The 22,136-nt window shown below is 44.8% G+C and overlaps 1 protein-coding gene across 2 annotated transcripts in view; it reads left to right on the forward strand.

Moving 5' to 3' along the window:
- The window catches only part of LOC146859283 (uncharacterized), a 101,914-nt gene that overhangs the window by 21,898 nt on the left and 57,880 nt on the right, over nt 1-22,136 (forward strand). The window contains exons 2-3 of one of the 2 annotated variants that reach the window (XM_085649964.1): nt 1,042-1,086; nt 12,191-12,262. In XM_085649964.1, the coding sequence (XP_085506090.1) occupies nt 12,191-12,262 (72 nt within the window). In that variant the 5' untranslated portion in view covers nt 1,042-1,086. The remainder of the gene's footprint in view (nt 1-1,041; nt 1,087-12,190; nt 12,263-22,136) is intronic. The other variant, XM_085649965.1, reaches the window with a different exon arrangement.

Raw genomic sequence — 22,136 nt, forward strand, 5'->3', positions numbered from 1 at the left:
TTTAAAATCAGCATGATTATGGTTAATATAAATAATGTTCCCAAAGCAACTGGTCTTGAGCTAATTGACACCCTCAATGTGTGTTTTGTTTCAATATAGTTTTTGTAAAACCTGATTGTTGTGGGAGCTACTGCCCCTCACCAAAGCACCCCTCAAAAAATGGACTAAAAGCAAAAATGTTTTTTGTCTAAAAAAACACAGGTTAACATATTAGGGACTGGCACTAAAGGAAAACTACTTTTTGTCCCTATGTGCTCCTTGTGATGGAGCGGAATACCGTCCTTCACAGGGAAGTTAACTATATATGCAGCTATATATTTTAACAACGAATATGATGAATTTATAGAAGTAGGCATGGAAACCGTACTTGTACAAGAAGGTTGTGAACTGCGTTTAGCATGAGCAAATAAGCATGTGTATGTTTGCTCATGCAAAAATCTACTGAGTGTTTGCAAGTTCACTTTTCCTACAATCGCTTTTCCCACCCTGGAAAACATTTTATATCTGCCCTTGTCGGGAGTAAGTTTCCAACCAAAGAACAAGTGGATTTTGTTACAGGACAAGTAGATTTAAGAAGCATTCCATCCCATGGACAAGCATATATTTTATAAAACTTCTTAGTCTGACGTTTCTAGAAGCTTACCCTAACCACTTTACTTAAAGTGCACTATATATAAATTGCACTGAGGTATGTTTGTGTGTTAAGTCTTCAACTGCATTGTTATGGCTTTAGACATATATAAAAAGTACGGACTTGTTGTAATAAAGCATCTGTTCTGTAAGGTAATGTTTTGCATTAATATCTCACTATGGTAAATGTATCCTTAGGAATAAATTGCACTACTTCATATCCAAGGTTTTTTTTGTCTCCAGCAGTTGCCTGATTAATTAATTTCACTTATTGGAAATAAAAAAAAAAAATCTTCAAAGCTAGCAGTCTTACATTCTTCACACACAATGTACTGATCTCTGTCAGAATGCACTACCTGAATTCCAAATTCAATGGGTGATTTTTCCCCCCACACTTTTCTGTATCCACAGGAAACCATTGTCAATAGGAACTCGTTGATTATCCGAAGCCCTGGGGTAAGAGGAATGATCTAAGTAAAGAAACAGCGTTGCTGGCTATCGACACTGACGTATCACGCTTCTGTGCACTGATGTCTAATCTATATCTTCTGGGTCATAGTGGATATCTAGAGACAAGATTACTATCTTTAACACCATACCTTTCTATAGAGATGTATATAATGCTTGCTACACCAAATAGTATACCCCTAGATATGTTTATGCCCCATACCAGTCTCCAAACATTTCTGTCATAAGAGCTAGTTATGTTCAATGAAATTTATCTCGAGACTACAATTAGTGTGATAAGTGACCACATCAGACAAGATCACATTTTTTTATCACTTAAATATCCGCCTTAAATGTATTTTGCAAATCTACAATACATGCTTTTCATTTCTAGTGTAGCAATATTAATTCAACCAAGCAAAAGCTTCTTAATTAGCAGGCTGGGCTGCATCCAGGACAACTACTTAAAGTTAGCTCACGAGCTACCAGTAGCTCAAGAGATACTTGTTGGAATCTGCTCCATACCGTCTTTGATATTGATGGAAACAACTACCTTTCGGTGTTCGAGTACATGCTCTCTGATATATTATGATGAATGTTTGAACTTTTTACAATTTAGGAAAACAAGCAAGATATCTTGCTTGTTTTCCTAAATTGTAATAGTTCAAACATTCATCAGAATTATACAGTTCACACTTAATACTAAATAATCATTTTCTTAATTTCATACTTGCAATACATGTGTCATGCGAAAACTATCAATAGTGTTTTGATGAGATGAGGATCCTTTCCGTTCCTCAGATGAGTTAGCAAACATTGTGCAAAAGAAATACAAATTTATACTCCTAATAGGTCTTTCTGAAACAGTACTTTAACAATAGAGGCTTATTTCCACAATGAGGGGGTTCCAAAGAATACATCTCTGTATTGAGGTTGGGGTTAAAACACCCTTTCAAAATGTAAACAAACGATTTCTGAGTTTTTTCATGAGTTCTGCTTGCAAGGTCCTCGCTGCAGCAACAATGTAGCTTGATTGCCTGGCAAGGACGCTTTATATCACGAGTATCTTGTACTCAATAACTTCAAAATGGCCACCACCATTTGCAAACCTTGTGAGTTCTGTGGCATTATGGGAAATGTATTTTTCTATATTGTACTCCGGTCCTTTTGAAGATGCCCAGCCTCTCTCCAAGCAGCACCAATGCTCTGCGTGCACCGCCAGACTTTCCTGCTTTTGAATGAGTGCAGGACCTTCAGATTCAGAGTACTGCACTTGTGCAGCTGCCATACACAGAAAGGTACATGCAAGCCACAGATCAAAACCATACTCTCCCAGTTGTTGTAGGTGGGAACTTTAACTAATTTATAGACCCTATACCGGAAAGATTGCCAAAATTTACCTTTTGATAGCCGAAACCCACGAAGATCCGGCATCATCTGATTCACACAATTTGGTGTTTAAATGATCCTTTTGCAAAGATATTAACTTTTTATCTAATGTTCACAAAACACATTCTACTCTTGACTCCTTTCTGACTTCTAGTTACTTTTTACATTCTGTTTGTCCTGTTATTCCATTTTATGTTTCTGACCATGCTATGATTTTGTTAAATTTAAAAATGTCAGACATTGCATTTCTAAGTTCCATATGGCATATGATCTCTGATGTTGCTTTGAATGGAGGAAGCAAATGTACAACATAAAGCAATTCTAAATTATTTCTTGACCAATGATCCCAGTAACACCTCGTGGTTTAAATTTAGATGTCATAAAGATACAATAAGTAACGCTATTTCCATAGTTGCTGACTTCTTAGTAAAATTCAATGTTAAAAACGAAATAAAATCTACTGAAAGAATGTTGAACTCTGCTAAAGATAATTTTTATAATATAGTTCCATTTTAAGTCAAATAAAAAACAGGTGATTTTCATGCTTACAACAATGAAAAATACTTCCTAGGTTACACAACGAAGCCCGTGTACTGGCTTACTATCTAACAATTATTAAAAAGTAAATTCCTTTTAATACGAAACAAGGATATGTCTAAGAAATACAGGCTTTTTATTTGTGAGATCTATATAACCAAAGGTTAAAATAACGCTATAATTGCATCTCAAATTACATCACTGGTAACATCATCCAAAGAGTGTGTCAGTTTGTTTTTATAGTTTACATAATGGCAAATAACTACCATATTACTTTTCTACCTACTTTTCTACAGCCTGTGTCTAGCTAATGGGTGTAAGTGTTTACAACATGCATATACGCCTAATACATCATAGGTGTGTAGAGGTATTGCACTCGTTATACCTTTTTTGTATTGAAGAGTAACTCTATGTGCAGTTGACATCCTGTCCACACAAGGATTTTCGTACTGCAGAAGAACTTTCCAACAGAGCAAAGATTTTACATATAATATCCTAAGTATTGTAAGCGTCCTCGAGTTATTAGAGAGAATGGTCTCGGCACAACAATTTCTGCATAACATACAAGACTGTGGGCACCAGGCACTAGAGGTATGTACATGTGCTTGTTTTGCTTCACAAGATGGACTGTCTGTAAAGTTTTCACCACATTATGAAGGCTACAGGTAGTATAATCTATAGCACCTTGAGAACTTGGTTATTTTACGTGAATAGTCTCTCTTTGGACAAGTTTTGCATAGAGTGTACACTGATCTTAGATACTTTTTATACTCTGTGGTGTATTTCTCATAGGAGTTTCACTATCTGCAAAACTGTCTTCATAGTGTAAACACTGTATACAGTACCCACTTTTCTACTGATATCCACTTCATTTCTCACTGTAGGTTTGGTGCCTTGGAGGTGTTTGATATAGGCAAAGACTTCTGTAATAGGGCATTAGTTATGTAACAGGGTGTCAGTATCTAGAGGAATTTGGTTTTCTCTGAACAGTTGTAGTATACAGATTGAACACTGTGCGCAGTAGAGGTTACACTTTTATCTGTGGTTGTTAGTCAAAATGAACTCTGCTAGCCATAAAGTGTATGGTGTATAGTCAATGTTGATTAATTACAAACACTAGAGAGGATCACCCTTGTTTTCTAAATCCCATTTTCATCCGTGAGATTGGTGCGTGGCCCAAAGTATATCACATCAGAGTGTCAGATCATCACCCACAGGTACCAGCTGTTGCTTGCTTCATCATCTGACCCAGATACCATTCATCTAGTGTGGGTGGGTGGGCACAATACTTTTCTAAGCGGATCGCTTGAACATATGTTTATGGATTTGTTATGTCAAAATTGCCTGCCAGATCCTACTGTCTTTTTAATCAGTTGGTCCTTTACAACGTTTAAAAACAATATGATGTTCGGGGGTTCTAGTGGCCCCAGCCATCTGTGATTGACATGTTTCAGAGGAGCAGCAGGATGTGCAGTTCCCCAACTAGACATGAGGGGAAAGGGAGGTTTTTCGTCGTGATGCCCTCACACACCCCGGAGGATGTCATGCTTCATCATTGGGCATTACTCCTCATCGGGCCGGCGCTGCAATGCCTGACCGGCTCCCGTAAACGGGGCTCTTTGTCGGAGATCTTTTGAAGAAGCTGTTGGGTGCATGTGGGTGTGAGGGCTGGGTAGTGCACAGGTAGGTGAGATAAAATAGGTCAGGAGCAGTCCTACTTTGGTCTGGTTAATTGGTTTTGGTAACTCGAGCCTGATTAAAAGACAGTGTGTGGGCCCTTACTTGGATTTAATGTTCCTCAACGGCTGCCAAAGTGAAGTAGGTCAACATGTGTTGCGCCTCTTTAGCCCCTAACGGGTCTAGTGGTACTACGTCAGGACCAAAAAAACTAAAATGTGAGTGGTGCACTACTGTCTGGTTCTGCTAATAATGTGGCTAGTAACCAGAGACGGCAAGGAATACCCTAATAGGCTTGTACTGGGGTAATAAGTAGACCTGGTTAGAAGGGGAAAAAAGGGGGGGGGGGAACGGGACAACCAAGTAATAATTAAAACAAACTTGCAAACTAGGAGAGCATCAAAGAATACAAGCAATGGTTAAAACTACGGTCGGACATGCTAGTGCCATATGGTTGGTTTTGTGCACTTGTAGAGAATCTTAGTGCCTGACAGGTGGAGTGAGGGTGCTCATAGATAATCGTGTGTACCATGGACATTGGCTGATAAATAGCAGTCTAGGTGACCTGGTTAGCGAGTACAAGGGGCTGTAGATGCTGACCCCGTGATGGAAAGTATGGTGGCTTGTGGTGGTGCACGTAGTGATGACTCGGGCGTATGAGGTAGTACTCCCGGGCACTAACCGGTAATAGCATGCGGATGTTAGCGCCAAAGTCAAAACCGTTTGCTAGAATGTAGGCTTATTGGTGCAAAAGTGCACGATCATTACATGCGTCTGTGCATTCAAATGACATGGATGTCAAACGCGCCAATACCGCCGTGCTGTATGTTCGTAAGAACATAAGGTAATGCTCAGCAAAATGTGTGTATTAATTTCGCAAAATGTGCGTATTAATTTCGATGTTGGTGCCGGTTGGTAAGCCGGCAGAACCCACGCTTGTGTGTCAATTTGCCACTGTAGCATGGTATGCCAGTAGCGTCGTAGTGTGAGCTAATAATTAGTTCGGCCATGTTAGCAAGTGGTGCATGGTGTCGGTAACGCTTGCTACAAGGCGATTGGCAAAATATGCATGTAGCCTAGATGGTACTACCGGCTATTGGGTGAGCGCAGCGACATGCACCGATGTGACAGTTTAAAAATAGTTATAAACAAGAACTCAACTAATTGCCAGAAGTCATGCCTGAAAGTAATCACACCTGATGCCTTGGGCTGACCGGGTATACATTTGTTACAAAGGCGTACAGTAAATTGTGCACGTGGCCTAGATGGTAATCTAGAAGTGAGCGGAGCAACTTATGTGTTGGAAGCTGATGGGGTAATCTGTTTCGTTCTAGTATTAATGAGTAGGTCTTTGATATTGGAGGTGCTTTTGAATGTGAACCTTGGTTTTTTCAAGGAGAGTTCTCCCAGCTGAAGGATTCTCCAGTGTTTGTTAATCACCTTTTTCAGCATGTTGGATCCTGAAGTGCAAGTAGTAACACATGTGATGAGGTCATTTTCAGGTTTAGCATGGGTTTCCAAAAGGGTCAGCCTATGGGTATTGCGTACTCGTTTCTGGGCATTGTTTATGGTGCGAGGCAGGTATTGTCTTGGCTAGGTGTGTACTTAATTCTGACGCTTGTCTTTTGTAGTCCTCTACATTGCTGCAGTTTCTGCGAATACGCAGAAACTGGCCGTAAGGCAGATTTTCTCTCAGAGCCATTTGTTGGAAACGATGGTACAGTAGTGAACAATGGCTGTCAGTCGGTTCTTTGTAGGTAATGGTCTCAGGTCTGTCATGTTTTTTGATGATCATTAAGTCAAGAAAAAGGAGTTCCTGTTCAGAGCTATTGGCAGTAAACTTCAGATAGAGGTTGAGGCTATTGATCCATGTAAGGAATGTGGGAATCTCATTGATCTGACCCTTCCAAAAGACTAAAATGTCGTCGATGTAGCGTCGCTACAATTGGACTTTGTCTGAAAAGGGGTTGGAGTCCGTGAGCACGTGCCTCGCCTTAAAGTCCAACATTTAGAGGCACGCCAGACTTGGGGCGAAGGTACTACCCATGGACGTGCCCTGGATCTGGTGGAAGAGGAGATCCTCAAATTGAAAGAAGTTCTCAGTTAATGCGATTTGTGCGCATTCCATGATGAAACTGATGGGGGTAGGGGAGGACCAAAGGCTGATGTGTAGTATCTCTTCCACAACCTCAAGAGTGTTCTGTTGAGGAATGTTGGTGTTTAGGGTTTTTATGTCTAGTGTCAGCAGGACATTGGGTTGGGTACCGTCTTGGTTGGTCGCCTCAATTATTCTGAGGATGTCTCTGGTATCTTGTAAAAAGGTAGGTGTGGTACAGACCAAGGGTTGAAAAAAGTGGTCACAAAATTTAGACAGGGGTTCCAAGACTGACCCTATGCCCGAGACAATTAGTCTCCCACGGCTGGCCGATGAACTTATAATGAAGATCACCATTGCTGAAGGGGCTTTAAAAGCAAGCACCTGTTTTGCGCACCCACAGCGTAGCACTACACATAATTCGATGGCCCGTCATGATTGTCTCAATAAAGTTCTCTCAATCCTTCACCCAAGACGGCCGCCGCAGCTAACTGTCTAGCCTTTCCAGGCTCCCGATGTTCCTATAAATAGCCGGCACCTGGAAGCGAGCGTTACAGGGCCTGGAGCACAGGGTAGGAGAAAAGCAAGTCGCCAGCATCCCACTGTGAGTATTCTGAGACACGGAGGTTCCAGCCTTTCTGGTAAGAGAAAGACCACTGGCACACAGGCCACTTATACCTATTATTCTCTGCAGCTACAGAGCAACTACGTGCTGTGCCTCCCCCGTCGGCCCTAGGCTTGGGTTCTAGGGGTGAGTACATTCAAACATGTTTTCTGGCAACGAGTTCATGTCTTGTTATAATTAATTGTAAACTGTCACATGGGCGCAATCTAGGCCACGTGCACAATTTACAGTACGCCTTTGTAACCAATGTATACCCGGTCAGTCTGAGGCATCAGGTGTGATTACCTTCAGGCATGATTTCTGGCAATTAGTTGAGTTCTTGTACCATCTAGGCTATGTGCATATTTTGTCGATCACCTTGTAGCAAATGCACCCAACACGGCGTTACTGGCACCATGGACCACTTGCTAACATGGCGGAACTAGTTATTTGCTCACAGTACGACGCTACTGGCATAGCATGCCACAACGGCAAACTGACACACAAGCGTGGGTTCTGCCGGCTTACCAACCGGCACCAACAGCGAAATTACGCACATTTTGCTGAGCATTACCATATGTTCTCGTGGACATAAAGCACGGCGGTATTGGCGCTTTTAACATCCATTTCATTCGAATGCACGGACGCATGTAATGATCGTGCGCTTTTGCACCATAAGCCTACATTCTATCAAACGGTTTTGACTTTGGTGCTAACATCCGCATGCTATTATCGGTTAGTCCGAGTCACCTATTACACTACGTGCACCACCACGGGCGACCATAGTTCCCACCACGGGGTCAGCATCTACAGCTCCTTGTACTCGCTAACCAGGTCACCAAGCCTGCTGTTTATCAGCCAATGTCCATGGTACACACGATTATCTATGAGCACCCTCACTCGACCTGTCACGCACTAAGATTCTCTACAAGTGCACTAGCATGCCCGACCGTAGTTTTAACCATTGCTTGTATTCTTTGATGCTCTCCTAGTTTGCAAGTTTGTTTTAAATATTATTTGGTTGTCCCGTTTCTTTCCCCCCTTCTAACCAGGTCTACTTATTACCCCAGTACAAGCCTACTCGGGTATTCCCTGCCGTCTCTGGTTACTAGCCACATTATTAGCAGAACCAGGCGGTAGTGCACCACTCACATTTTAGTTTCTTTGGTCCTGACGAAGTGCCACTAGACCCGTTAGGGGCTAAAGAGGCACGTAAAATGTTGACCTACTTCACTTTGGCAGCCCTTGAGGAACATTAAATCCACGTAAGGGCCCACACACTGTCTTTTAATTAGGCTCGAGCTACCTAAACCAATAAACTAGACCAAAGTAGGACTGCTCCTGACCTATTTTATCTCACCTACCTGTGAACTACCCAGCCCTCACACCCACACGCACCCAACGACTTCTTCAAAAGATCTCCGACAAAGAGCCCCATTTACGGGAGCCCGTCAGGCATTGTAGCGCCGGCCCGACAAGGAGCAAGGCCCAGTGATGAAGCATGACATCCTCTCGGGTGTGTGAGGGCATCACGAAGAAAGACCTCCCTTCCCCTCATGTCTAGTTAGGAACTGCACACCCTGCTGATCCTCTGTCCCTTTGGGAGCCTGTGTGCAGGACCTCATGCAAACCTAGCCCCCAGTCCCTCCTATTTTTTGAAAAAGTGACATGTTTCAGCCATTTAAAAGCCCACATGGGTCAATCTGCTTTCTTCAGGACTGTACACCTTGTGATCATCCTTATATAATGTTGAGAGTTGCAGCCGATATTCCAAGATTTTATACATTCATGTGGTACAAAACATGCACTCGGCGTATAAAGGCCCATTGTTTGGACTCTTTCCTTTATTATGGTCTGAACTATAAATAGAGCAAAAAATGGATATCATTAGACAATTCTCATATGCATTTTCTATGTTTATATGCATTATCTCTTGTGCTATTGTGATAATCTTCATGCACTCGTGTGTTGACATCCCTTAATCTCTGTTATTATGTACATAAAAACATTAAGAAGGCACAGTAAGGATCGCTCCCTGGGCCAACTAGAGCTCTCTAATTTTAAGTTGGCGCTCCCTAGAGACTCTCGCGGACCCAACCGTCCAGATATTCAATTCTTTTTTTTAACCTTCATTTCTCAAAATCTACTTAATGGATTTACACAAAATCACAGAAAGCACAATCTGCAGACCAAGAACTAGCTTCCTGACAAATTTGGTGTAATTCCGTTCAGCAGTTTTTGCTGTTGCCCTGCCTAAAGAAGTCTATTGAAAATGCATGGGGATTTTGTGTTTTGAGACACCCTTTTTTTTTTCTCCAGCCTCACTTGACGGATCACCGCTAAATCGTTCCATGCGTAAACCAGGCAAAAGAGAGCACTCTTTTGTAAAGTTTCGTCTAGATTCGTAAATGGTGGCAACATTATCAGCAACACAAAAAAAGCTTTTCCTATGGAACAGCTGACCTAACTATAGCTACCAAGTGGCGACTGCTAGTGGGTAATATTAAAAAGAAATTCTGTATATTATATGTATATATTATTTGTGGGTATATATGTATATTTGTATATATTATTTGTGTGTGTGTGTGTGTGTGTATATATATATATATATATATATATGTGTATATTACCTACTGGCGGTCGCCAGTAGGTAGTTATAGTTAGGACCCTGTTTCCATAGGAAAACCGCAACATTCTATTTGGAATAACTTTGGCGCCGGTCGACGAATCCTCGCGAAATTTTCAAAATAGGTGGGGCGCTACGCTCCGCTCCTACCCTGAAAGTCTCGGGGGGATTCGTCAAGCGGGGGCTGAGAAAAAAGGGGGGTCCCAAAACGCATTTTTCCCATGCATTTTTCCATAGGACCTTTAGACACAGCTACAGCCCGAACGGCTGAACAGAGTTACTTGAAATTTGGCAGAGAGGTAGTCCTCAGGTCAAGGAAGTGCCTTTTGTAGGTCTGGTGTAAATCTGTTCAGTAGTTCCTGAGAAAATAGCATTTAAATCAATATATATATCTGTGGCAGCTTACGGTGCGCTTACCGTGCGCTTACGGTAAGCTTACCGTATGCGTACGGTGACGTGCGCGAGCGCGATTCTGATTGGCTGTTAGATCTTAGTAAACATTCGAATCGGTCGAAACCAGGAAGCGGCGGCCGCCATTTTCTCTCTCGCACTCTGAGGGGGGGAGGAAAAACAAAGGCAAAAAACATGTAAAGGGGCTGTTTAGACAGCTCCTAACCCCCTAGCCTTGTTGATGGTGTCCCCAAAGAACCCCCAAGGCCAAAAAGTAAATTTATTATTTTTTCAACAAATCACCGTTTACGCTTACCGTACGTGTACGGTAAAAAAAATTTTTTTAATAAAAAATCAACTATACTCTCCTCAACCCGTGTGCAAATGGTGCCCACAGGGCACCATTTGTGCATGTCATATGCATTAAAAGAAAATTTAAAAGTTTACCTTGCACAACGAAGCGCATAATATGCCCTCCATGTGCGCACGGTGCGCGAAGCGCATAGTGCGTACATGGCCCATCCAGCGTAACGTGAGGATTGCGGTCGCGTGAGTTATAGTTGCCTGCACTAACTATAACGAGGGAATTTCATAGGTTTTTTATCAGTAAAATGTCTAGCTAACTATAACATGTGTGAAACCTATGGTTTTTTCAGTGAATATATGTATGTATAATCAGTCCTAAGATCCAGCCACTATTGCCAAAGCTTTCAGGTGAAAATAATTCTCTGAAATGTCTACTTCTTAAATTGAAAATGTAATCATACCCATCAAATCCTGGAAAGGTCTTGGTCTGGAGGGAGAACCTTCTTAACCCCTTCGCCGCGGCAGGAATTCCGCCGCGGCGCTGGGGGGGGTTTGGGGGCAGCGCGGTGGCGCTGTGCTCGTGACGGAACCGCTCCGTCACGAGCCACGGTTGAGCTGTGCTCATGACGGAGTGGTTCCGTCACGTCTCCGCCCACTGCGCTAATCGCCCGCACAGGCGGGGAATTAGCACCGCGTGGGCGGAGCGGCGGCCAACGGCCGCAGCATGACGGAACCACTCCGTCATGAGCACAGCGCAACCGTGGCTCATGACGGAGTGGTTCCGTCATGAGCAGGGAAGGGGTTAATTTAAAAAAAAAAAAAAAACTTGTTCTGATGCTTTAGTTCCACACTTAATTACTTTTTGAACCATGAAGTCTGTGCTTCCTTTAAAGAAGCATTAATTATACCAATTGCTAATCCTGGAAGAATCATGACATTGGCACCAACTATAGACCAATTTCGTTAATTACTTTGGACTGCAAGATTTATTCTGCTTTCTGGCTAGACATTTGCTGGAGGTGATTTGTTCAATAATCCATGCTGATCAATCTGGATTTCTTAAAAGATCATTATTTGTCTAAAAGTTTGAAATCATTTTAAACAAAGATGAATGTAAATTATTTGATACTCTAATAGTTTGGGGGTTGAATCTTTTACTTATAGTTTGACATTTACTGAATTATCTTATCAGACTTGGTGGGAGTGAGCTGATTTTACAAAGATAAAAATGAATCGAGCCATTTCTCCATTTTCTAACTTAAATTTCAGGAATCTATCTTCGAGGTTCTCTTGAGATTAATTTATGAATAGTGCTTTATGATGTCTGTGTTCTTATTTGATACCATCTATAATATTTCTCCTCCTTTCCCCTGTCATAAAGAATATCTTGTTTTTTAAAATCTGGATGATACATTGATTTGGTGTTTCAATTTTGATGTATTTCATATTGTTACTTGAAAATATAACGAACATATTTTAAACTGGACAGATGGAGAAGTTGGAGTTGTTTGTAAGCGAGGACGGTGATGCCGTACTATCTGAGAGCACTTTGGATCTTGAGGTACATGCCTTGCACCCTTATCTCTATTGTATATTACTGGTTGTCTGATTTTACTGTTTACCAAAATACATTGTTTTCTGTGTTTGATTGAGTACACAAAAGCAAGCTACTATGTTACTTTGTGGTGAGAAGAGGTCTATTACCCGAACTGCTAACCTTTATTTGTAGATAGAACCCCAAGCTACATGCGAGATTTTTTTCTTGACATACTAGTTAGAATAATGAACACTTGTATTATATTGCCTCCATGTCTGTTTTCCTTATGCAGCAAATCCTGTTATCACGGTGCACGTTTTGGCGTCCTGCTTCGAATATATGTTTGAATCCTTGATACAGGAACTCGGGTGCTTAAGTTCGAGTACCTCTGGGATAGTTAGTAAACTCGATATCACAAAGCAGCCCTATGTTTTATGACTTAGTAGGTCTGCAATTTAGTTTTCACAAAATGAGTGGGAAAAAAGAAGGCTAGAATTCTGTCCAAACACCTGCAGATCTAGTTCCTCTCTTTGCATGATCGAGTACTGAGACCTTTCTCCTCAGCTTTCTCCTACATGCCCCATAAAACCTTCGTAAATAGGAGACTATGGACGGAGGGTTCAATGGTTGCCACTGGGCGTAGCTGTTTACATGCAAGCCTCCAGAGAACCTGAGTTGCCATTTACAGATACTACATTCACCACCCCTTCTTGAGTACGCTTACAGTGCAAAGACGCAAATGCCATTTGCTGACCTTGCTCCTGCCTACAGTCAATGGGGCTGTGTGGAAAACCTCTGGCATTTTGGGTGTTAAACAAACCTCACCAAATAGTCAGGGCACCTTCTATGCATTTTCACTGAAATATGCTGTTGGCCTTGAAGGGCAGAGCTGATGTAATGCAAGTTAAGGATCGAAGCTTTAAAGCTCTAAGCACTCTAAACGCAGGAGCTCCCAGCCTGGGCCTCTAAACAGAATTGGAGACTCACCAGCATTCTTGTGAAAGTTAAAGACTGAAGTCAAGCCTTAGAGTCTCCTTCCTTCTGCATCAGGACCATCAGCAGCAACAGCCTACAGTCTGTGCTGGAGACCCAACCTCTTGTCCAAGCCTGCTGCAGCTACATTGTTCAGGTCACTCATGCCTTCCACCCTCACACCCCCACCGCCCCCACTCCTCACCTCCCACCGCCCCCACTCCTCACCTCCAGTAAAGAGGTAAAGAAGGGTGAGAGTTGTGCAGAATAGCTGACTCATTCTATCCTGAATCTTTGACCCAGTATAAAGGCGGACAACCTCAATACTGTGCTACCCTCATCTCCAGGGAGCACTGAGCCCAGTTACAGTTCCCTTCAAGAGGCCACTTTCAAGCACGCTAGCACCACATACTTTCTTTTCAGGGAATACAAATGCGAATGTTACTCAATCATGCCTGTGGTGTGCTTCTAAAAAAATCTGTCAGTTGGAACACATCATTGAAGTGACTGATGTTGGGTTATCCTATGTGTCCACTGTTCCATAGGACGCCCAGGCCGTGACCCCTTCATCTGGGATGTCTGCACCAGCACCTCTTTGCACATAGTGGATAGTTATCAGTAAATCCCTACCACATCAGTGTTGGATTTAATCGGATATGATAAGTACAGCCTTGGGCCACCTGTAATCAGACCCATGGTCTATAGCTTTATCCAACCTGTGCAGGGTAAGAACTATGTAACCCTTCGGGAAGAAACCAGTTTTTTTTCTATAATTCTCCTTTTATTTTTACAATAAAGAGTTAGTACTGTTCCAAAGTAAGTAGTTGAAGGGACGTTCTGGATCATTGACTAGGGATAACTGTTCTACTGCCTCTAGTACTCGCCCTCTAACAGCTCAGTAGGGCTTGGGTCTTGAGCTGCTTGTCCACTTCTGCCAAGACACAGCTACAGAGTCTCATCTTGGCATTCGTAATAGTGGCAACATTATCCAGCAAGGATCACATCCAAAACAACTTGAGGCACCTTGGCACTGACAACTGGCTTTCACAATCCGGAGGATGGACTGACATTACTTAAATCTGTAGCATTTCCATTGTGTGCGACAGGATGAAAGGCTGAGTTGGCAGTCTTGGGTTTGAACCTGTGAAGGTTGCACTCCGATTTCTACAACAGATACATTGATGCAGGTTTTGCTGTGGAGTGCTGAGTGGGGACTACATCGCCCACAATTCCTAGAGCTCTCAGAGGATAAGAAAGGGCTCCAACATGAGTCGTGCTATTGAAGGGCTTGAGTCACCCCGTGGCGAGGGGCGCGCGGGCCCTTCTTCGGCCATCATTTCCCAGAAGAGGCCAGGCCGGGCTAGCCCTACTGTTTATTTTTTGGGCTCTCCCTTCTGCCGCTTAGCCATTTGTCTAGTGCTAGTGTTAAATGGTTCCATATTCTTCTTTGTGTTCTGTGATTGCCCTTGATCACTGGCTTGCAGTATTGGGATGGGTAAGCGCAAGACTGCAGCTGATTTCCCAAACTGCAAACGGCCTCTTCGCTCGATGGGGTTCTTCATCTGTTTGTAGGGTTAATCAATCAAGAAAAAGAACTTGCTGAACAACTCTTATTGCTTACTACTCCTCCTCCTCGCTCCTGAGGCTTGAGCCGGGAGTTTTTGCTTTTGGATTTGCTAACCTGTCTAGCGCGCTGCCATTGATGTAACCTTGTGTCCTTTTAACCTATTTACTTTGCGCACTTAGATTCTTTTATTATTATTCAATAAATGTGACTTAGCATTTTTAACAGTTGCTGCTCCTAATACCTTGTTCTGGTGAGGTTCCTCCGCCTATCTGAACTAAGAGGGAGCCAGTTCCTCGTTTTTTGGCATTACGTGTTCCCGCGCCGCCATTTTGGGTGAGGCAGGGTTGACGGTCTAGTCCCCCAGGCTCCTTCACCTGATTCCTCTTGCCTGCCTGTATAAATTTGAACGCTGGTGCGAACGCGCCTAAGGCAAGCCCGTCTGCGCCCGTCCGTGCCTCGGGAGCGCCCAGCGCCAGCCATGCTGAGAGTTTGAGGCTAGGAGATCAGATTAAAAGTCAATCATATACTCGCTCGTAACTTTTAGCACTGAAGACGTCTATCTGTTGTGGCGACAGTGAATCAACCGGCGTATATAGCATAGGGAGGAAATGTCCTCTTTGCCAGTTTTGCTTGCAAGATAATTTTCCAGCCCCTGTTTCTCACTCTCATTCTGTTAGATCCCCCCAGCTGCGGGCTGCGCTTATTAATGCACGCTCCTTAGTCAAGCATGCCCCAGACATATATGAACTCCTTTCTGATCACATCCTGGATTTGTTGTTCGTCACCAAATCCTGGCTCAATGACTCTTGTGCACCAGTCATTGAGGAAGCTATTCCTACGGGATATAAAATTGCCAGAGCTGACCGTCTAACCGGCAGAGGGGGAGGGATTGCTGTAGTGCTAAGAGACACCTGGGCTTTCACCAGCGAGGCTCTTGATTTCTCCGTTGTCCTGTCTCCGCACTTCACATTGGGTGGCACATTGGTGTATCGTCCCCCAGGCCCATCGAACGCTTCCTGAAGAGTTGGGACGACATCATTGTGCCTCGTGCTCTCCATTTTAAACACTTTCTCTTGCTAGGTGATTTTAACATTCATTTGGACTGTCCCGGGTCTCAGGGCTCTAACGAACTTAATGATTTGCTCGACTTGGCGCAACTAACCCAGTGGTTGAAAATGCCTTCTCACTCTGGCGGCCATACGATTGACCTGGTGTGTTCCAACTTTGGACTATCTATAGAGAATATTATCCAGGTCTCTTGGTCTGACCATTTCTTGGTTCATTTTTCTTGGCCACTGGGATCATCGAGGCCCCCCAGTGCCTCTGCTTTTTGTAAACCTCCCCCGAAAATTGAAATTCCTGCCCTCTACACGGCTCTCTCACTCTCTCGCCCAGTGCTTTCTAGTGACTTGGATTTGGCGGTCGACGACTTTGCCACCTGGATCAAGTAGGGTGTCAGCTCTGTCTCTCACCCTAATTGTAAAAAGCAGTCCCGCCTCTCTCCCTCTTGCCCTTGGTATTCCGGTGCATTAAGAGAGCTCAAATTAGGCTGTAGGAAACTGGAACGCCTCTGGCGCTTGGAGTATTCTCCATCAGCGAAATCTGCTTTGCGGAAAGCTCAAAACATCTACTACACAGCCATTAAATTGGCTAAGAGTAGCTTTTATTCTCTCCCCCCCCCTCCCTCCCCCGCTTTCAGTGTCGTCTACATGCTCCTGTTTTTCTCCTGCTACTGGCTCAGATATACTGGCTATTCTTAATACTCTTAAGTCAGGCTCCCCTTCTGACCCATGTCCTGCCAGTGTACTTGCGGGTGTAGCTGAGGTTATTTACCTGGAAGTGACATCAATTATTAATCTGTCTGTGCACAGCGCGGGTTCCTTTGCACTGGAAGCAGGCCAAATTATTGCCACTCCTAAAGAAGCCCTCACTGGATCCGCTACAAGCAGCTAGCTATCGTCCCATCTCTCTTCTTCCAGCCCTGTCCAAGGTCTGCGAAAAAGTCGTCTTCTGTCAGCTGGATACTTTTGTTGAAAACTCCGGTGCCCTTCATCCGGCTCAATCCAGATTCAGGAAATGTTATAGCACTGAGACGGCTCTAGTGGAAATGGCGGAATCAATCGGGGAGTGCCAGGACGCGAGCGGCAGGGCGGCCCTGGTTTTACTGGATCTCTCTGCTGCCTTCGATACGGTACACCACCATCTTCTACTCACTCGCCTGGCTAACATCTGCATCGCAGGCTCTGCCCAGGATTGGCTGAAATCTTTTTTTGGAAGATCGTTCCCAGCAGGACTGGTCACCTCCTTTCTCCTCAACTGCTAGGAAAGTGGCTACGGGAGTTCCTCAGGGATCCACCTTGAGCCCATTACTCTTTAACATCTATCTGACACCTCTTATTTACTTGGCTGAGGAGATGGGGGCAAAAATAATTGCTTACACTGATGACACCCAGCTCCTATTTACTTGGAAAGATGGTGACATGTCAACTTCTCGAGCGCAGAACTGCCTTTCCTCTGTGTTTTAGTGGCTGGCACGTGCCCAACTGAAGTGCAATGAGGATAAGTCAGAGGTGCTGCTATATGGCTCTTTTCCACCTGCCTTCCATGAAAATGTGGCCGCATGACTTCCCTCGTCCTAAGTCAGTGGGTGCGCCTGCTAAGAACCTAGGACTATGGTTCGGCGACGATCTCCGCTTTGCGGTGCAAGTTAAGAAACTCACTGGTGTTTGCTTTGGCACACTTAAATCTCTTAGAAGATTTTTTCCCCTTCTTCCCAGCCATGCCAAGGAAACGGTCGCTCGGGCACTCATTCTCTCCCGCTTGGACTACGCCAACGCCCTCTACTGTGTCATTCACGGCTATTTGCTGAGTAAATTACAAACGATCCAAAACACCACAGTCAGACTTCTATTTAACCTCTCTAGAAGATCTAACGTGAGACAGCATCTGCGTGACCCTCCAGTGGCCCAAAGAGTGCAATTTAAAGGTCTTACGGTGGCTCACAGAGCGCTGCATGGTTTGGGCCCTCTATATATAAGGAAGCGGTTCAGCTTTTATGTCCCTAATAGAGCATTACGATCAGCCACCCAACACTTGATGACCATCCCCCGCTTTCGTAGGTCCCGGCTGGGAAGTCAGTCCATCTCTGTCAAAACTGCGCTGGCCTGGAATTCTCTCCCCTTAGAAATTCGGAGTATTCAGGAGCTCGGAGCCCTTCAAGAAACGACTTTAAAAAGAAAGGTTTTATTAGCTGTTCCAAGCATCCCTCTCTCTTAGGTTTTCCGATACTGCTCGCGCCAGGACACTCTTGAGTAATTGAGCGCGCTATAAAATCCTCTGTAACCTAACATAACATACTGATTCCCCAGCACAATCCATTTGCTCAACAGTGGGGGTTCAGAGTCTGTGGGTTCTGCTATTACCGCATCTGAGTCCCTTGAGTCCTTCGCCTCCTTAGCCCTTGGAGCCATCGACTAATCAGCTTTGCTCCGCAGCAGTAGGTCTGCCTGTGAAAAGGAAGAGATCCCAGCCAGGTGCAAAATCTAAGAATAGTCGCCAACCTAACTCAGCCAGGTGGGATTTAGGTGGAGGTAGCGATGTCGATACTGAAGGCCAAATTGAAACCTATTTATGACAGACTGAGAGCAATTGAGGTAGAAATTCCTAAATTGAATTCTGTTGTGCTGCCTCTTACTTTGCCCCCAGTTCAACCTGATGACCCTGGTTTGGGAGGTGCACTCCCCTCCCCCAAACTGCAATGTACATGTAGTAGACAATTCCAGCATGACTATAAACCGGCCAGCTGATAAGGGGGTCTTTAGGCCTAATTGTTCTACTGCATTTACCCCTGCGAGAGCTGTGAGGGTTGGCCCCGGGCATGAAAGGGCAGTAAAAAGGGAGTTTGGGGTGGTCGGGAGCGCAGTCACCCCCAGAGGTCATGCTCCTTATGTTAGAGAACTGGCAAATGTCCATTGCTTGTCTCCAAATAGTGTTGGATCTTTTGTCCAGCTACAAAACAAGGTTCTCCTAGATTTATTTCAATGCTAATTTGTATTTTTCCATGGTGTCTGACCTCTTGATGGTTCGTAGGGGGGGTAATTGTGGGTGGTCCCTTTGAAAAAGAGTGCTCCCTGTATTCTCTCTACACCTCATTGCTGTAATTCGGGTTCTGACCCCCTAAATTGGTTACCAGCAAAACTAATGTTGCTTCTGCTAAAGGACCTTCCATTAGGGCACCTGTAGTTGAATCGCAGGTGACTGGAGTCGCACTTGGTTGACTCTACATTAGCTTATTCAGGGCCAGTAGGCGGAGGCGCACTCCCCTCTTTGTTGACAATGTCAACAATCACAACCGCTACCCTTAGTTGGAATATTGCTGGAATAAATTAAAAACTAGGTGATATGAAGTGGGGGTCAATTAATTGATGCCCAAGGACTTTGTCTTTTTCAGGAGACGTGGGCTAATGAAAATGCTCCTAGAAGTGTATTCACTAATTATTGTGTCCACCACTGAGAGGTCCTCAGCAGGACACCCATCGGGTGGTCTACACCCCTGGTTGAATATTGCATGGCCTTGCTCCATAGTAGAGCTCCCACTTGTGTGACATCCGAGGACTGATTGTTACTCCATCAAAGGGGTTATCCCTTTTGTTAATTAACATCTATAACTGGAGTTCTGGTAGCCAGAAGGATTCTCAATCTAACCACTTATTGGATAAGCTCTTGGCTCCTTATAGTGGGACCCATCACACAGCAGACTTGAACTTAGCCTATGAACCCAACAGTATCTTCCAAGACTTGTGCCGTTGTGCCGTGAGGAAGACCTATTGTGGGGAATTCCTGAGTTAACATCCCCTATAAGGACTAATATTTCCAGGACTGCTCTCCAAATGGTGGACTTATTCCTTACCCACCGCCTTCAACCATGTAACAGACGTTCACCCTCAGACGCGTCTCCCACCCCAATTTCGGAGAGGGACATACACTAGCCAAATCGATTACATCATTCTTGATTTTAGGATATGGAGATTCATGCAGGATATATCTGAAAGAGACTATTAGTTATAGATTCCTTACCTTAGAATTAACCCCAGGCGTCAGACTGGATCCGGAGAATTTGTTTTGTAGCAGTACCCCTGCGTGTCGGTAGGTGGCGTTGGTCGACTCCACATTCGTCGTCGGTGTTGTGATCGCTGGGGTGATGTCGCGGTATCTACTTAGATGCCGCCCTAGCGCGCTGACGTCATTTCTTTCTTTTTCCGCGCCAGCCAGTGCAGGTCCGGAGAGAGCGGTACATCTAGTAACTTTTTGACTACTATTTTTTTACTTTTGTCGAATTCTTCTTTTAGAGTCGTGTGTCAAGAAGTCCTGTCATGCGAGGGGAGGAAAACGGTAACCAGCGAAAACGGACTACATCTCCCAGGATGCTTAGCGGTTGAGAGGTTATGTAAACAGGAGAGCTGTTACATAACTCAAGGAAAACACGCCCTTATGTAAACAGGAGAGCTGTTACATAACTCAAGGAAAACACGCCCTTATGTAAACAGGAGAGCTGTTACATAACTCAAGGAAAACACGCCCTTATGTAAACAGGAGAGCTGTTACATAACTCAAGGAAAACACGCCCTATAAAGGGAGGAACCGGGAGGTACAACGCTGTCGGATATTGTGTTTACACCGACGTACCTGCTTAGTGAAGAGCAGTGTTCCGGAGTGGTGCTCCAGTAAGGCAAGAACGGAGGTAGGTCGAGTCGTTACTCCCTGGGCCGTGTCTTGCCCCATCGTCACCTGTGAAGGACCCGGAAGCTCTACCGGATAACCATTGAGCTTCGCTTTTTGACTCGGCTGAGTCAAAGCGCAGTGGCGCTTTTGCTGGTTGGAGTCGTAACTCCCAGCCCGACCAGAGATACAGGGACTGCCAGCTGTAACGCACACCAGGAGGTGTTTGCCGCGTTACAGACTCGGAAGTCCACGGGATCGATCGAGCGGCTGCTCTCGGTTCAGTCTTCTTTGCTTGTGATTGGGGTATCGGTGACGCATCACCAGGAGGTGACTCCGCGTCCCGGTGCAGTCTGAGGAAGAGGTTGAGCGGCTGCTCCCTTCAGGTAGAGACCCCGGCTGGGTGTTTCCCTGACTCCTCGATTCTCCCCAACACTCTTCGTGCCCCTCACAGCCTACCGATTGGCATTGTCGGCCATTTCATTTCTGCCCTCTGTTGGCATATGCCGGGATCGGCGTATATGCAGAGGACGGTTAGGACCATCCGTGCTGTGGGCTGGTAACGTACTTAGCCTGGAGGATTCCAGTGACTATAACCTTTGTTTATTCCTTGTATTATTTTTGCCTTCATTAAAATAACTAAACCTTCACAAGTGGTTGCGTTCTCATTATCGTGTCTGTTAAACGATCCTGAGACGTTCAGGGCGTTACAAAATATCCGACCTTAATAACACTAACTGTCTCCCGGTCGATAACCGACATGGCAACACTTGATGATGTGCTGGCTGCTTTAGCGACCGTGCAAATTGAATTGGCTGCCTCCAGGCAAGAAACAGCCGATGTAAAAGCCAGACTGGATGCTATCCAATTGGACCCGCTCACGCCCAGCACCTCCCTCACGCACCAGACCCCTGCGGTAGTAGTGGAAATGCCGGTAGCCGTCCCCTTGGCAACACCAGAGAGGTACAGTGGGGATCCTAACACAGTGCAGGTATTCCTCACACAAGTGGCGCTACATTTATCGTGCAAACCAAGGGCGTTCCCCACGAGTCAGGCTCGTGTGGCTTTCCTTATATCCTATTTGGCTGGAAACGCGGCACAATGGGCCGTACCTCTTGTGAGCAGGGACGACCCCATCTTATGTGATTGGGGTGCTTTTCGCGAGGAATTCCTGAAGGTCTTCGACAGAAGGGCTGACTCGTACACGGCGGACCGTGAAATGCTTGAGTTGAGACAGGGATCCAACGACCTGGTGCAGTATCTCAACGCGTTCCGAAGGCTGGTTGCGGAAACCAAGTGGCCTGTTGCTAAACAGACGGCGCTCTTCCATCACGGGCTGTGCGATGAGCTCAAGGACGCCGTGGCTCATATTGACCCACAACCCAAGACATGTGAGGGCCTTATCAACCTGGTATTACGGCTGGAACATAGGCTAAGTGAAAGAAAGGGGGATCATGGGAGAAAAGGAAAATCCCTTCCATCCTATGTGACAGTGGGAAGTCCTGAAACTGCCACCGCATGCAAGGGAGAACCCATGGACATCGGCGCAATACGAGCGAGCCTCACAGCCACGGAGAAAGAGTCACGCCGTAAACAAGGATTGTGCCTATATTGTGGCAAAAAAAGGCCACTACGTACGTG

The sequence above is a fragment of the Triturus cristatus genome, chromosome 3_2, assembly GCF_964204655.1.
Source record: "Triturus cristatus chromosome 3_2, aTriCri1.1, whole genome shotgun sequence".
Classification (NCBI taxonomy): Eukaryota; Metazoa; Chordata; class Amphibia; order Caudata; family Salamandridae; genus Triturus; species Triturus cristatus.